This window comes from Zonotrichia leucophrys, unplaced genomic scaffold (genome assembly GCF_028769735.1).
Source record: "Zonotrichia leucophrys gambelii isolate GWCS_2022_RI unplaced genomic scaffold, RI_Zleu_2.0 Scaffold_1077_16340, whole genome shotgun sequence".
Lineage (NCBI taxonomy): Eukaryota > Metazoa > Chordata > Aves > Passeriformes > Passerellidae > Zonotrichia > Zonotrichia leucophrys.
In genome coordinates, this window is record NW_026993282.1 from 410 (window position 1) to 16,340 (window position 15,931).

Genomic DNA, 15,931 nt, shown 5'->3' on the forward strand with positions numbered 1-15,931 from the left:
GGACCTCCTTGGACCCCCCAAATCTCCCCTCAGGACCCCCCCCCCCAAATACCCCCAGGGACCCCCCCCCAAATCCCCCCCAGACCCCCCAAAACCCCCCTGGGAACCAAACAGGGCCCCCCAAATCCCCCCACCCCGACCCTCCCCGTGACCCCTGTGTGACCCTGTGACCCCCCTGTGTGACCCCGTGACCTCACCGTGACCCCATGACCCCTCCATGACCCCCCCGTGACCCCCAGGCCGGCTGCTGCTGCCCCCCAAGAACGTCGAGGCGTTTTTGACCCTGTGACCTCCCCCTGACCCCATGACCTCCCCGTGACCCCGTGACCCCTGTGTGACCCCGTGACCCCTCCATGACCCCCGTGTGACCCCCAGGCCGGCTGCTGCTGCCCCCCAAGAACGTCGAGGCGTTTTTCCTGCACCCGAGCGGCTCCAAGGGGCTCGAGCGCCAGAGGGTGCTGATCAAGCTGGGGGACCAGGTCCGGCCGTCCGTCTGTCTGTCCGTCTGTCTGTCTGTCCGTCCGTCCGTCTGTCACCTCCTGTGTCCGTCTGTCACCCGCATGTGTCCGTCTGTCACTTCCCTGTGTCCGTCTGTCTGTCCGTCTGTGCTCCCTCTGTGTCCGTCTGTCACTTCCTGGGTCCGTCTGTCTGTCCGTCTGTCCCCTCTGTGTCCGTCTGTCACTTCCCTGTGTCCGTCTGTCCATCCATCCGTGCTCCCTGTGTGTCCGTCTGTCCCTTCCTGTGTCCGTCTGTCACTTCCCTGTGTCCGTCTGTCCGTCCATCTGTCACCTCTGTGTCTGTCACCTCCTGTGTCCGTCCGTCTGTCCGTCCATCTGTACTCCCTCTGTGTCCGTCTGTCACTTCCCTATGACCTCTGTCCCTTCCCATGTCCGTCTGTCCTCTCCTGTGTCCGTCTGTCCTCTCCTGTGTCCGTCTGTCCCTTCCCATGTCCGTCTCCTCTGTGTCCGTCTGTCCTCTCCTGTGTCCATCTGTCCTCTCTGCGTCCGTCCGTCTGTGCTCTCTCTGTGTCCGTCTGTCACTTCCCTGTGACCTCTGTCCCTTCCCATGTCCGTCTGTCCTCTCTATGTCCGTCTGTCCCCTCTGTGTGTCCGTCTGTCCCTTCCCGTGTCCGTCTGTCCTCCCTGTGTCCGTCTGTCACCTCTCTGTCCGTCTGTCCCCTCCTGTGTCCGTCTGTCCGTCCGTCTGTGCTCTCTCTGGGTCCGTCTGTCACTTCCCTGTGACCTCTGTCATCTCTGTGTCCGTCTGTCCCCTCCCATGTCCGTCATCTCCCTGTGACCTCTGTCCCTTCCCGTGTCCGTCTGTCCCCTCTGTGTCCATCTGTCCTGCCCCGTGTCCGTCTGTCCCTCCCCATGTCCCCGTGTCCGTCTGTCCCCTCCTGTGTCCGTCTGTCCCCTTCCCGGGTCCGTCCGTCACCCCTCATGTCCCTGTGTCGTCCCTGTGTCCGTCCGTCCCCTCTCGTGTCCATCTGTCCCCTCCCTGTGTGTTGTGTCCCCCCAATGTCCCCACTGTCCCCACTGTCCCCAATGTCCCCAATCCCCCCAATGTCCCCAATGTCCCCAATGATGTCCCCAATGTCCCCAATCCCCCCAGTCCCCCCAATGTCCCCACTGTCCCCAATGATGTCCCCAATGTCCCCAATCCCCCAAATGTCCCCAATGTCCCAAATGATGTCCCCAATGTCCCCTCTGTCCCCAGCGGGGTCCGTGCGAGGCCAACGCTCTCCGTGCCCCCCCCTACGCCAACATCCCCAATGTCCCCTCAATGTCCCCAATGATGTCCCCTCAGTGTCCCCAATGGTGTCCCCTCAATGTCCCCAGTGATGTCCCCACTGTCCCCCATGTCCCCAATTCCCCCAATGTCCCCACTGTCCCCAATGTCCCCAATGATGTCCCCTCAATGTCCCCTCACTGTCCCCAATGTCCCCACTGTCCCCACTGTCCCCATTGTCCCCTCACTGTCCCCCCAATGTCCCCCCTGTCCCCAGCGGGGTCCGTGCGAGGCCGACGCTCTCCGTGCCCCCCCCACGCCAACATCCCCAATGTCCCCAATGTCCCCACTGTCCCCAATGTCCCCAATGTCCCCTCACTGTCCCCAATGATGTCCCCGATGTCCCCCCTGTCCCCAATCCCCTCACTGTCCTCAATGTCCCCACTGTCCCCACTGTCCCCTCACTGTCCCCATTGTCCCCAATGTCCCCCCAATGTCCCCTCACTGTCCCCACTGTCCCCAGCGGGGTCCGTGCGAGGCCGACGCTCTCCGTGCCCCCCCCACGCCAACATCCCCAATGTCCCCAATGTCCCCACTGTCCCCAATGTCCCCAATGTCCCCTCACTGTCCCCAATGATGTCCCCGATGTCCCCCTGTCCCCAATCCCCTCACTGTCCTCAATGTCCCCACTGTCCCCAATGTCCCCACTGTCCCCATTGTCCCCAATGTCCCCTCACTGTCCCCTCACTGTCCCCCCTGTCCCCAGCGGGGTCCGTGCGAGGCCGACGCTCTCCGTGCCCCCCCCTACGCCAACGTCACCTCCCTGGACGACGTCGTCACCCCCCGGTTCCTGTGCTCGGGGGGCCACGAGCCCCAGCTGGACCCCAACGCCTGCCCGGGTACGTACAGACCAGTATAAACCAGTATGGACCAGTATAAACTGGTAAAAACCAGTATGGACCAGTATAGACCAGTATAGACCAGTCCAAACCATCCCAGTCTGTCCCTGTGCTCGGGGGGCCACGAGTCCCAGCTGGAACCCAACGCCTGCCCAGGTGTGTATGCACCAGTATAAACCAGTATGGACCAGTATAAACCAGTATAAATCAGTATAAACCAGTATAGACCAGTATAGACCAGTATAGACCAGTAGGAACCAGTACAGGCCATCCCAGTCTGTTCCTGTGCTCAGGGGGCCACGAGCCCCAGCTGGACCCCAACGCCTGCCCGGTACGTACAGACCAGTATAAACCAGTATGGACCAGTATAGACCAGTACAGACCAGTAGAAACCAGTATAGACCAGTATAAACCAGTATAAACCAGTATAGACCAGTACAGACCATCCCAGTCTGTCCCTGTGCTCGGGGGGCCACGAGCCCCAGCTGGACCCCAACGCCTGCCCAGGTGTGTATGCACCAGTATAAACCAGTACAAACCAGTATGGACCAGTATGGACCAGTAGGAACCAGTACAGACCAGTATAAACCAGTATGGACCAGTATAAACCATCCCAGTCTGTTCCTGTGCTCAGGGGGCCACGAGCCCCAGGTGGACCCCAACGCCTGCCCGGGTACGTACAGACCAGTATAAACCAGTATAGACCAGTATGGACCAGTATAGACCAGTATGGACCAGTACAGACCAGTACAAACCCGTATAAACTAGTAGAAACCAGTATAAACCAGTACAAACCAGTAGAAACCAGTAGGAACCACTAGAGACCAGTATAAACCAGTCCCTCCCAGTCCATCCCAGTTTGATCCCAGTCCATCCCAGTTTGATCCCAGTTTGATCCCAGTCCATCCCAGTTCCCTTTTTACCTCCAATGACTTCTCGAATCCTTGACTCCCAGTGCTTCCAGTTCATCCCAGTATCCCCAGTATCCAGCCAAACTGGGACTCCCAGTATATCCCAGTTCATCCCAGTCCATCCCAGTTTGATCCCAGTCCATCCCAGTCCATCCCAGTTTATCCCAGTTTGATCCCAGTCCATCCCAGTCCCTCCCAGTCCATCCCAGTTTGATCCCAGTCCCTCCCAGTCCATCCCAGTTTCCCCCCACAGGTGACTCCGGTGGCCCCGTCGTCGTCACCTGGGGGAAGCGACACTTCCAGGTCAGGGGGGAAACTGGGAGGGACTGGGATGGACTGGGAGGGACTGGGAGGGACTGGGAGGGACTGGGAGGGACTGGGATGGACTGGGAATACTGGGATGGGAACTGGGATGGACTGGGAGGGACTGGGATGGGAACTGGGATGGGGATTGGGAATACTGGGGGGACACCGGGATAGGAACTGGGGCAAACTGGGGACACTGGTTTATACTGGGATGGGAACTGGGGGGAACTGGGAGGGACTGGGAGGAACTGGGGGATACTGGGGGGACACTGGGATGGGAACTGGGGGGGACTGGTTTGTACTGGGATGGGAACTGGGGGGAACTGGGAGGGGCACTGGTTTATACTGGGATGGGAACTGGGACAAACTGGTGCTCCCAGGGGTGGGGGTGACCCCAAAGTGACCCCAGGCGGGCGTGGTCAGTTAGGGCGTGGTCATTGACCCCTGGGTGACCCTGGTGGGCGTGTCCCTGTGTCCCCAGGTGGGTGTGGCTAGTTAGGGCGTGGTCAGTGACCCCAGGTGGGCGTGGCCAGTTAGGGTGTGGCCATTGACCTCTGGGTGACCCCAGTGGGTGTTTCCCTGTCCCCAGGTGGGCGTGGTCAGCTGGGGCGTGGTCAGTGACCTCTGGGTGACCCCGGTGGGTGTGTCTCTGTCCCCAGGTGGGCGTGGTCAGCTGGGGCGTGGTCAGTGACCCTGATGGGTGTGGTCAGCTAGGGCGTGGTCAGTGACCCTGATGGGCGTGGTCAGCTAGGGCGTGGTCAGTGACCTTGATGGGCGTGTCCCTGTGTCCCCAGGTGGGCGTGGTCAGCTGGGGCGTGGTCCCCGCCTGCGAGCTGCGCCGCGCCCCCGGCCACGCCCGCGATTTCCACATCAACGTCTTCGAGGTTCTGCCCTGGCTGCGGGAGCGGCTGCGCCACGAGGACCTGGGATTCCTGTCCTAGGGGGCACCTGGGGGCACCTGGGCACACCTGGGGGCACCTGGGGGCACCTGGGATACCTGGGCTTCCTGTCCTAGGGGGGCACCTGGGCACACCTGGGCACACCTGGGGGCACCTGGGGTACCTGGGCTTCCTGTCCTAGGGCACCTGGGGTACCTGGGGGCACCTGGGCACACCTGGGGGTACCTGGGCACACCTGGGGTACGTGGGCTTCCTGTCCTAGGGGGGCACACCTGGGGTACCTGGGGGCACCTGGGGCACACCTGGGCATGGCTGGAACTACCCTGGGCACACCTGGATACACCTGAATACACCTGGATACACCTGGGCTTCCTGTCCTAGGGGGCACCTGGGCACACCTGGATACACCTGGGCACACCTGGGGTACCTGGGCTTCCTGTCCTAGGGGGGCACCTGGGCACACCTGGATACACCTGGGCACACCTGGATACACCTGGGCACACCTGGGGGCAGCTGGGGTACCTGGGCTTCCTGTCCTCGGGGCACCTGGGCACACCTGGGTACGCCTGGGCACACCTGGATACAGCTGGGCATGGCTGGATACACCTGAGGGCACTTGGGCACACCTGGACATACCCTGGAGCTACCCTGGGCACACCTAGAGCTAACCTGGGCACACTTGGGGGCACCTGGGCACACCTAGAGTTAACCTGGGCACACCTGGGGGCATCCTGGATACACCTGGGCACACCTGGGTGCACCTGGAACTACCCTGGGCACACATGAAGCTACCCTGGACACAACTGGAGCCACCCTGGGCACACCTGGGCACACCTGGATGTATCTGGGCACACCTGAAGCTACCCTGGACACACCTGGAGCCACTCTGGGCACACCTGAGCACACCTGGGTGCACCTGGAACTGTCCTGGGCACACCTGGAACTGTCCTGGGCACACCTGGGCACACCTGGATACACCCTGGGCACACCTGGATACACCTGGGCACACCTGGACATGCCCTGGAGCTACCCTGGGCACACCTGGATACACCTGGGCACACCTGGACATGCCCTGGGCACACCTGGACACGCCCTGGAACTGTCCTGGATACACCTGGGCACACCTGGAGCCACCCTGGATACACCTGGGGGTATCCTGGATACACCTGGGCACACCTGGACATGCCCTGGGCACACCTGGAACTACCCTGGGCACACCTGGACATGCCCCGGGCACACCTGGGCACACCTGGACATGCCCCAAACCCAGCCCAGCTGTCCCTGTTCCCCCCCGCCCCAGGTGACAATAAACACATCCCTGCCCCCCCCGGGTGACAATGGCCCTGTCCGTGTGTCCGTCTGTCCTTTACTGCCCCCCGGACAGGTGACAGTGTCCGTCTGTCCGTCCATCTGTCCTTGATTACCCCCAAACAGGTGACAGTGTCCGTCCGTCCATCTGTCCTTCATTGCCCCCCAAACAGATCCATGACAGTGACCACGTCCGTGTGTCTGTCTGTCTGTCCTTCACTGCCCCCTGAACAGATCCATGAACACAATGACCCTGTCCGTGTGTCCGTCTGTCCTTTATTGCCCCCCCAAACAGGTGACTGTGTCCGTCTGTCCGTCACTGCCCCTGAACAAATCCATGAACACAATGACCCTGTCTGTCTGTCTGTCCTTTATTGCTCCCAGACAAGTGACAGTGTCTGTGTGTCCGTCTGTCTGTCCTTTATTGCCCCCTGAACAGATCCATGAACACAATGACCCTGTCCGTGTGTCCGTCTGTCCTTGCTTGCCCCCCGAACAGATCCATGACAGTGACTGTGTCTGTGTCTGTCTGTCTGTCCTTGATTGCCCCCCAAACAGGTGACCCTGTCCGTGTGTCCGTCTGTCCTTCATTGCCCCCCAAACAGATCCATGAACACAATGACAGTGTCCGTGTGTCCGTCCGTCACTGCCCCCCAAACAGCTCCATGAACACAATGACCCTGTCCGTGTGTCCGTCTGTCCTTTATTCCCCCCCAAACAGATCTATGACAATGACCCTGTCCGTGTGTCCGTCCGTCCGTCCGTCACTGCCCCCCGAACAGATCCTCGTTGTAAACCACCTGTGTCCGTTTGTCCCGGTGCGAGCCCTTGGCGCTGTTCTTCACCGCTGGGGATGGGGAGGGGGCACGGCCGGGGGGTCAGGGGGGGCACCTGGGACCCCCCCCGGGACCCCCCAAATTCCACCAAGACCCCAAATCCCCCCAGGACCCCCCAAATTCCACCAAGAGACCCCAAATTCCCCCCAGGACCCCCCCAAATCCGCCCCAGACTCACCCAGGGACCCCCAGATGCCTCCAGGACCCCCCAGGACCCCCCAAATTCCCCCCAGACTCACCCAGGGTCACCCAGGGACCCCCAATTCCCCCCCAGGGTCACCCAGGGACCCCCAAATCCCCCCCAGACTCACCCAGGAACCCCCAGGACCCCCCAAATCGCCCCCAGACTCACCCAGGGACCCCCAGATTCCCCCAGGACCCCCTAAATTCCCCCCAGACTCACCCAGGGACCCCCAAATCCCCCCCAGGGTCACCCAGGACCCCCAAATCACCCCCAGACTCACCCAGGAACCCCCAAATCCCCCCAGGGACCCCCCAGGACCCCCCAAATCCCCCCCAGACTCACCCAGGGACCCCCAGGACCCTCCAGGACCCCCCAAATCCCCCCCAGACTCACCCAGGTCACCCAGGGACCCCCAAATCCCCCCCAAATCCCCCCCAGGACCCCCCAGGACCCCCCAAATCCCCCCAGACTCACCCAGGGACCCCCAGGACCCTCCAGGACCCCCAAATCCCTCCCAGACTCCCCCAGGAACCCCCAGGACCCCCCAGATTCCCCCAGGACCCCCCAAATGCCCCCCAGGTTCACCCAGAGACCCCCAGTTCCTCCCAGGGACCCCCAGATTCCCCCAGAGCCACCCCAGGACCCCCCAAATCCCCCCCAGGAACCCCCCCAGGACCCCCAATTCCCCCCAGGGACCCCCAATTCCCCCAGGACCCCCAAATCCCCCCAGACTCACCCAGGGACCCCCAGATCTCACCCAGGGACCCCCAAATCCCCCCCAGACTCACCCAGGGACCCCCAATTCCCCCCAGGACCCCCCAAATCCCCCCAGACTCCCCCAGGAACCCCCAGGACCCCCCAAACCCCCCCAGACTCACCCAGGGACCCCCAGGACCCTCCAGGACCCCCCAAATCGCCCCCAGACTCACCCAGGGACCCCCAGACTCACCCAGGACCCCCCAAACCCCCCCCAGACTCACCCAGGACCCCCCCAGGACCCCCCCAGGACCCCCAGACTCACCCAGGGACCCCCAAATCTCACCCAGGGACCCCCAAATCGCCCCCAGACTCACCCAGGGACCCCCAGAGGGATTTGCCGGTGGCCGCGTCCAGCAGGGGCTGCTTGCGGGCGATGCTGACCTTGAGCTGCACGTCCTGGACCACGGCCCCGTTCAGCTGGGGGCACCCCAAAAACGGCAAAATCAGGGAGAAATTACACCCCAAAAATGGCAAAAATCAGACAAAAATCACACCCCAAAACCGGCAAAAATCAGGGAGAAATTACACCCCAAAAACGGCAAAAATCAGACTAAAATCACACCCCAAAAACGGCAAAATCAGGGAGAAATTACACCCCAAAAATGGCTCAAATTACACCCCAAAAACGGCAAAAATCAGGGAGAAATTACACCCCAAAAATGGCAAAAATCAGGGAGAAATTACACCCCAAAAACGGCAAAAATCAGGGAGAAATTACACCCCAAAAATGGCTCAAATCACACCCCAAAAACGGCACAAATCAGGGAGAAATTACACCCCAAAAACGGCAAAAATCAGGGAGAAATCACACCCCAAAAATGGCACAATCACACCCCAAAAACGGCACAAATCAGGGAGAAATTACACCCCAAAAATGGCACAAATCAGGGAGAAATTACAGCCAAAAAACGGCAAAAATCAGACAAAAATCACACCCCAAAAACAGCACAAATCGGGGATAAAATACAGCCAAAAAATGGCAAAAATCAGGGAGAAATCACACCCCAAAAATGGCACAATCACACCCCAAAAACGGCACAAATCAGGGAGAAATTACACCCCAAAAATGGCAAAAATCAGGGAGAAATCACACCCCAAAAACGGCACAATCACACCCAGAAATGGCACAAATCAGGGAGAAATCACACCCCAAAAACGGCAAAATCAGGGAGAAATCACACCCCAAAAATGGCAAAATCAGGGAGAAATCACACCCCAAAAATGGCAAAAATCAGAGAAAAATCCCAGCCAAAAACCAGCACAGACGACACCCAAAAACCAACACAAATCACACCAAAATAGCCCAAATCAGACACAAATCACAGCTAAAAACAGCACAAATCACACCCAAATCACAGCCAAAAACCAGCAAAAGTCAGACACAAATTACACCCCAAAACCAGCACAAATCACACCAAAATAGCCCAAATCAGACGCAAATCACACCCAAAAATCCCCAGCCCAAATCTCCCACAAATCCCACCCAAACCCAACCCTAAATCCCACCAAAATTCCCCAAAATTCCCCAAATCCCCCCAAAATTTCCCAAATCCCCCCAGCCCCACCTCGGCCATGGCCTGGTCGGCCGATTCCATCTTCTCAAAGGTGACAAAGGCACAGCTGAGGGGACAGACGGACACGGAGGGGGTGGGGACATGGCAGGCCACGCCCACACGCACCTGTGGCCCCACCCACTTTGGCCACACCCACCAAAACCCCACCCATTTGTGCCCCACCCACTTTTAGCTCCACCCCAACCCTGCCCCACCCAATTTAGCTCCTCCCACAAGTGACCCCCACCCACATTTGGCTCCTCCCACCTGTGACCCCACCCACATTTGGCTCCTCCCACGTGACCCCACCCACATTGGCTCCTCCCATTAGTGACCACACCCATTCTAGCTCCACCCCGAGCTCATAACCCCACCCACAACCCCACCCTCCCATGCCCCGCCCACTTGTTGGGTGTGTCCATGGACCGGTTGATGTCACTCATGACCACGCCCAGCCAAGCCCCACCCACTTGCTGGGCGTGTCCATGGAGATGCTGATGACGTCACCTGTGACCCCGCTCAGCCAAAGCCCCGCCCCCAGCCCAACCCACTTTCTGGGCATGTCCATGGAGAAGTCAATGTCACCCAAGCCCCACCCACCCCCAGCTGCAGCCATTTATGGGCGTGTCAGTGGATGGGTTAATGACGTCACCCACGGCCCCACCCACCCCCAAGCCCCACCCACTTGTGGGGCGTGTCCATGGAGAGGTCAATGATGTCACCCATGACCCCGCCCACCCAAGCCCCACCCACTTGCAGGGCATGTCTGTGGATGGGTTAATGATGTCACCCATGACCCCTCCCATCCCCCAGCCCCACCCATTTATGGGCGTGTCCATGGATGGGTTAATAACATCACCCATGGCCCCACCCACCCCCAAGCCCCACCCACTTTCTGGGCGTGTCCATGGAGAGGTCGATGATGGCGCCGAAGGGGCCGAAGGCTCCGCGCAGCAGCTCCGGGCTCAGCTCGGCCCCGTGCACGTACAGAGTGTTCCCCTTGCGGGGGGGGCGGCGCTCGGGGAACGAGTCCGACCCTGGGGGGCGAGGAGAGACCCCCAACATCGGGGTGAGACCCCCAAGATTGGGGAGAGACCCCTGGGATTGGGGAGAGACCCCCAGGAATGGTGACATGGAATAGGGAGAGACCCCCAAGATTGGGGAGAGACCCCAGGGACTGGGGACATGGAATGGGGACAGACCCCCAGGATTGGGGAGAGACCCCCGGGAATGGGGAGAGAATCTTGGGATTGGGGAGAGACCCCCGGGAATGGGGAGAGACCCCCAGGAATGGTGACATGGAATAGGGAGAGACCCCCAAGATTGGGGTGAGACCCCTAGGAATCGGGAGAGACCCCCGGGAATGGGGTGAGAACCCTGGGATTGGGGAAAGACCCCCAGGATTGGGGAGAGAACCCTGGGAATGGGGTGAGACCCCCAAGATTGGGGTGAGACCCCCGGGAATGTGGAGAGACCCCCCAAGATTGGGGTGAGACCCCCGGGAATGGGGAGAGACCCCCAGGAATGGGGACATGGAATGGGGACAGACCCCCAGGATTGGGGAGAGACCCAAAGGATTGGGGAGAGACCCTTGAGATTGGGGACATGGAATGGGGAAAGACTCCCAAAATTGGGGAGAGACCCCTGGGAATGGAGAGAGACCCCCCAAGATCGGGGTGAGACCCCCGGGAATGGGGAGAGACCCCCAAAATCGGGGTGAGACCCCCGGGATGGGCAGAGAACCCCGGGATTGTGGGGAGACCCCTGGGATTGGGGAGAGACCCCCGGGATTGTGGGGAGACCCCCGGGATTGGGGAGGGACCCCCGGGATTGGGGAGAGACCCCCGGGATTGGGGAGAGACCCCTGGGAATGGGGAGAGACCCCCAAAGGGGAGAGACCCCCGGGATTGGGGTGAGAGCCCCGGGAATGGGGTGAGACCCCCGGGAATGGGGTGAGACCCCCGGGATTGGGGAGAGAACCCTGGGAATGGGGAGAGACCCCCAAGATTGGAGTGAGACCCCCGGGATTGGGGACATGGAATGGGAACAGACCCCCAGGATTGGGGTGAGACCCCTGGGATTGGGGAGAGACCCTTGAGATTGGAGATATGGAATGGGGAGAGACCCCCAAGAATGGGGAGAGACCCCCGGGAATGGGGAGAGACCCCCAGGATTGGGGAAGGACCCCTGGGATTGGGGAGAGACCCCCAAAATGAGGAGAGACCCCTGGGAATGGGGAGGGACCCCCGGGAATGGGGAGAGACCCCTGGGATTGGGGAGGGACCCCCGGGGTTGGGGACATGGAATGGGAACAGACCCCCAAGATTGGGGTGAGACCCCTGGGAATGGGGAGAGACCCCTGGGAGTGGGGACACCCACCCAAAAAACGGGGACACCCCCCAGGATTGTGGACACCCCCCCAGAACCCCTCAGAGAGCCCCAGACACCCCAATATTCACCCCCTCCCCCCACTACGAGACCCCCCAGGACCCCTCAGGGCCCCCCAAGCACCCCCAGAACCCCCTGGGAGCTTTAAGACCCCCCTAAAGAAGTTTTAAGGCTCCCCAAAAATTTTCAAGCACTCCCATGGGGTTTTAAGACCCCCCCCCCCCCCCGCCCCCGCAATAAGGTTTTAAGACTCCCCCAACAAAGTTTTAAGTCCCCCCAAAATAAGTTTTAAGTCCCCCCCCTCAAGGGTTTTAAGACACCCCCCTCCCTAAGGTTTTCAGGCCCCCCAATAAAGTTTTAAGACCCCCCCATAAGGTTTTTAGGCCCCCCCTCCATGAGGTTTTAAATCCCCCCTCAAGGGTTTTAAGACCCCCCCCCAATAAGGTTTTAAGGCTCCTCCCCAATAAGGTTTCAAGCCTCCCCCAGGGGTTTTAAGACCCCCCCCCAAGGGTTTTAAGACCACCCCCCTCCCTAAGGTTTTTAGGCCCCCAACAAAGTTTTAAGCCCCCCCCAAAGAGTTTTAAGGCCCCCCCAATAAGGTTTTAAGACCCCCCCCCAATAAGGTTTCAAGCCTCCCCCAGGGGTTTTAAGCCCCCCCCCTCCGTAAGGTTTTTAGGCCCCCCCAATAAAGTTTTAAGACCCCCCCCCAATAAGGTTTCAAGCCTCCCCCAGGGGTTTTAAGACCCCCCCCTAAGGTTTTTAGGCCCCCCCAATAAAGTTTTAAGACCCCCCGCCCAAGGGTTTTAAGACCCCCCCCACCATGAGGTTTCAAGCCCCCCCAAGAAGTTTTAAGACTCCCCAATGAAGTTTCTAGCCCCGCCCCTAAGGTTTTTAGGCCCCCCCTCCATGAGGTTTTAAGTCCCCCCCCCCAAGGGTTTTAAGACCCCCCCCCCCCCTAAGGTTTTTAGCCCCCCCAATAAAGTTTTAAGCCCCCCCCAAAGAGTTTAAAGACCCTCCCATAAGGTTTTAAGACCCCCCCAATAAGGTTTCAAGCCTCCCCCATTAGGTTTTAAGTCTCCCCCCATAAGTTTCTAGACTCCCCTACCATGAGTTTCCAGGCCCCCCCCACCATGAAGTTTCAAGCCCCCCTCCCCCCCCCCCCGAGGTTTTAGAACCCCCCCCTGGGGTTTTAAGACCCCCCCCCATATTTAACCCCTCATACTTCGGAAAGGTCTCAGGACCCCTCCCCATGAATTTTTAACCCCTTGTACTCCGGAAAGGCCTCAGGACCCCTCCCCATTTCAGGACCCCCCCATAATGAACGTTTAACCCCTCGTACTCCGGAAGGCTCCCAGGACCCCTCCCCATTCCAGGACCCCTCCCCATGAACATTTAACCCCTCGTACTCCGGAAGGCTCCCAGGACCCCTCCCCATTCCAGGACCCCTCCCCAGCCCCATTTAACCCCTCGTACTCCGGAAGGCTCCCAGGACCCCTCCCCATGAGTTTTTAACCCCTCGTACTCCGGAAGGCTCCGTCGCGCTCCCGCCGCTCCTCGGCCTCGCCCTCGTTCTCCCAGTCCAGGCGCCGCTCCCGCTCCCCCCCCCGCTCCGGGGGCTCCCCCCGCGCCCCCCCCTCGGGCTCCCGCAGCCGCTCGCTGGCACTGACGAAGCTGGGGGGGGGGGGAAATAAATGGGGGGGTCAGGGGGGTCCCCAAAACACAGAGGGGGTCCCCAAACACAGGGGGGGTCCCAAACTCGGGGAGGGTCCCCAAAACCCACACATGGGGGTCCCAAAACCCGGGGGGACCCCAAAACTCGGGGAGACCCCAAAACTCGGGGGGGCCCCAAAACTCGGGGAGGGTCCCCACAACTCGGGGAGACCCCAGACCCACACAGGGGGGTCCCCAAAACCCACACATGGAGGTCCCAAAACACAGGGGGGGTCCCCAAAACCCACAAGGAGGGACCCCAGACCCACATTGGGGGAACCCCAAAACTTGAGCGGACCCCAGACCCACAGGGAGAGGATCCCCAAAAGTCAGGGGGACCCCAGACCCACATAAAAGGGACCCCAGACCCACAAGGGGGGACCCCAAAACCCAGATGGGGGGACCCCAAAACTTGAGGAGACCCCAGACCCACAGGAGGAGACCCCAAAACCCAAAGAAACCCCAGACCCACAAGGGGGGACCCCAAAACCCCAGGGGGACCCCAGACCCAGACAGGGGAACCCCAAAACTCGGGAGACCCCAGACCCACAAGGGGGAAGCCCAAAACCCAAAAGAGGGAACCCCAAAAATCGGGAGGACCCCAGACCCACATTGGGGGAACCCCAAAACTCGGGGGGACCCCAGACCCACATAAAGGGGACCCCAGACCCACAAGGGGGAACCCCAAAGCCCCAGGGGGACCCCAGACCCACATGAGGAGACCCCAAAACTCGGGAGGACCCCAGACCCACAAGGAGGAACCAAAACTCAGCAGAACTCCAGACCCAGACAGTGGGACCCCAGACCCACAAGGGGGGACCCCAAAACCCCAAGGGGACCCCAGACCCACATGGGGGGACCCCAAGTCTCAGGAGGACCCCAAAAACCACACAGAGGGACCCCAGACCCACATGAAAAGGTCCCCAAAGCCCCAGGGAGACCCCAGACCCACAAGGGGGAAACCCCAAACCCCAAGGAGACCCCAGCCCCACATTGGGGACCCCAGCCCCACATTGGGGACCCCAGACCCACAAGGGGGAACCCCAAAACCCCAAGGAGACCCCAGCCCCACATTGAGGACCCCCCCTCACCTCTCATACAGCGATTTCCTCTGGGGGCGACGCGACTGTTGGGGGTGGGGGGCGAGATAAAAACACAATTTGAGGAGGGGTCCCCACCTTGAGGCACCCCATAAACAAAGAGGGGGTTTCCCCACACCTCCCCCAGAAGCCCCCAGACCCAAATTTTGGGGGGTTTTGGTACCTCCTGGGAGTCGTCGTCGGCCGAGACGCTGCGCTGGAAGGGCTGGAAGGTGGGGGTGGGGCCCTTCTCGGGGTCCTGGGGGGGGGCACGGGGGTGAGGGGGGGTCCCACAAAATCCCCATGACCCCCCCTGGGGGTTTGGGGGGGTCTTTGAGGGGTTGGGGGGGTCTGAGAGGGGTTTTGGGGGGTCTGAGAGGGGTTTGGGGGTGATGGGAGGTTCTGGAAGGGGATTTTGGGGAGGGTCCCAGTTGGGTTTTGGGGGTCCCAGGGGGGTTTTGGGGGGTCCCACAATGTCCCCATGACCCCCCCTGGGGTTTGGGGGGGTCTGAGAGGGGTTTGGGGGTGATGGGACACCCTGGAAGGGGATTTTGGGGAGGGGTCCCAATGGTTTGAGGTGGTGGGAAAGGTTTGGCGGGGGGTCCCAGGGAGATTTTGGGGGTTCTCAGAAGGATTTTGGGGGGGTCCCAGAATGTTTTTGGGGAATCCAAGGAGATTTTGGGGGGTCCCATGGGGATTTTGGGGGTTCCAGTGTAATCCCAGGGGGATTTTGGGGGTTCCAGAGAGGATTTTGAGTCCCCAAGGAGATGCCGGGGGTTTGGGGTAAATCCTGAAGATTTTGGGGGTATCCCGAGAGTCTCGGGGGGGTGGTTTGGGTATCCCCAATTTTTGGGTATCCCCAATTTTTGGGTATCCCCAATCTTTGGGTGTCCCCAATTTTTTTGGGGGGGGGTCCCCACCTTGAGTTTGCCCTCGAGGGTCCTGGAGCGTTTGAACCCCGAGTTTTTGTTCTCGGCCTTGATGGCGCTGATGGCGCCGGACTTGACCAAGAGCTTGGCCTGCTCGGTGGCCGTGGCCGTGTCCAGGGGGGGCTGGTCCGACATGGCTGGGGAGGGGGGGGTCAAATTGGGGGGGTGGTCACTTTTGGGGGGTCACCATCAATTTTGGGGGTGTCACTTTGGGGGGGTTCATTATTGGGGGTTCATTATTGGGGGTTCATTATTGGGGTGTCACTATGGGGGGGATCAGGAGCTCGGCCTGCTCGGTGGCCGTGGCCGTGTCCAGGGGGGGCTGGTCCGACATGGCTGAGGGGTCAAATTGGGGGGGTGGTCACTTTTGGGGGGTCACCATCACTTTGGGGGGTGTCACTATGGGGGGGTTCATTATTGGGGGTTCATTATTGGGGGTTCA

The 15,931-nt window shown here is 60.5% G+C and overlaps 2 protein-coding genes across 2 annotated transcripts; one reads left to right on the plus strand and one right to left on the minus strand.

Moving 5' to 3' along the window:
- Positions 1–375: 375 nt before the first annotated feature.
- Positions 376–4,919, plus strand: LOC135442095 (complement factor B-like; the record flags this gene model as incomplete). The annotated part of the gene is made up of 4 exons (XM_064701641.1): positions 376–479; positions 2,495–2,627; positions 3,792–3,841; positions 4,639–4,919. Coding segments are annotated over 4 exons (434 nt in total), but the record flags the coding sequence as incomplete, so codon positions are not given.
- A 1,619-nt stretch (positions 4,920–6,538) lies between these two features.
- On the minus strand, positions 6,539–15,624 carry LOC135442094 (negative elongation factor E-like). Its single transcript, XM_064701640.1, has 9 exons — positions 15,481–15,624; positions 14,745–14,819; positions 14,573–14,607; positions 13,294–13,442; positions 10,276–10,420; positions 9,396–9,450; positions 8,145–8,247; positions 6,799–6,898; positions 6,539–6,745 (listed from the first exon to the last, which is right to left on the minus strand). The coding sequence occupies exons 1-8, from the start codon at positions 15,622–15,624 to the stop codon at positions 6,816–6,818; spliced, it is 789 nt and encodes a 262-aa protein (XP_064557710.1). The 3' UTR covers positions 6,539–6,745; positions 6,799–6,815.
- Between the last annotated feature and the right edge of the window lie 307 nt (positions 15,625–15,931).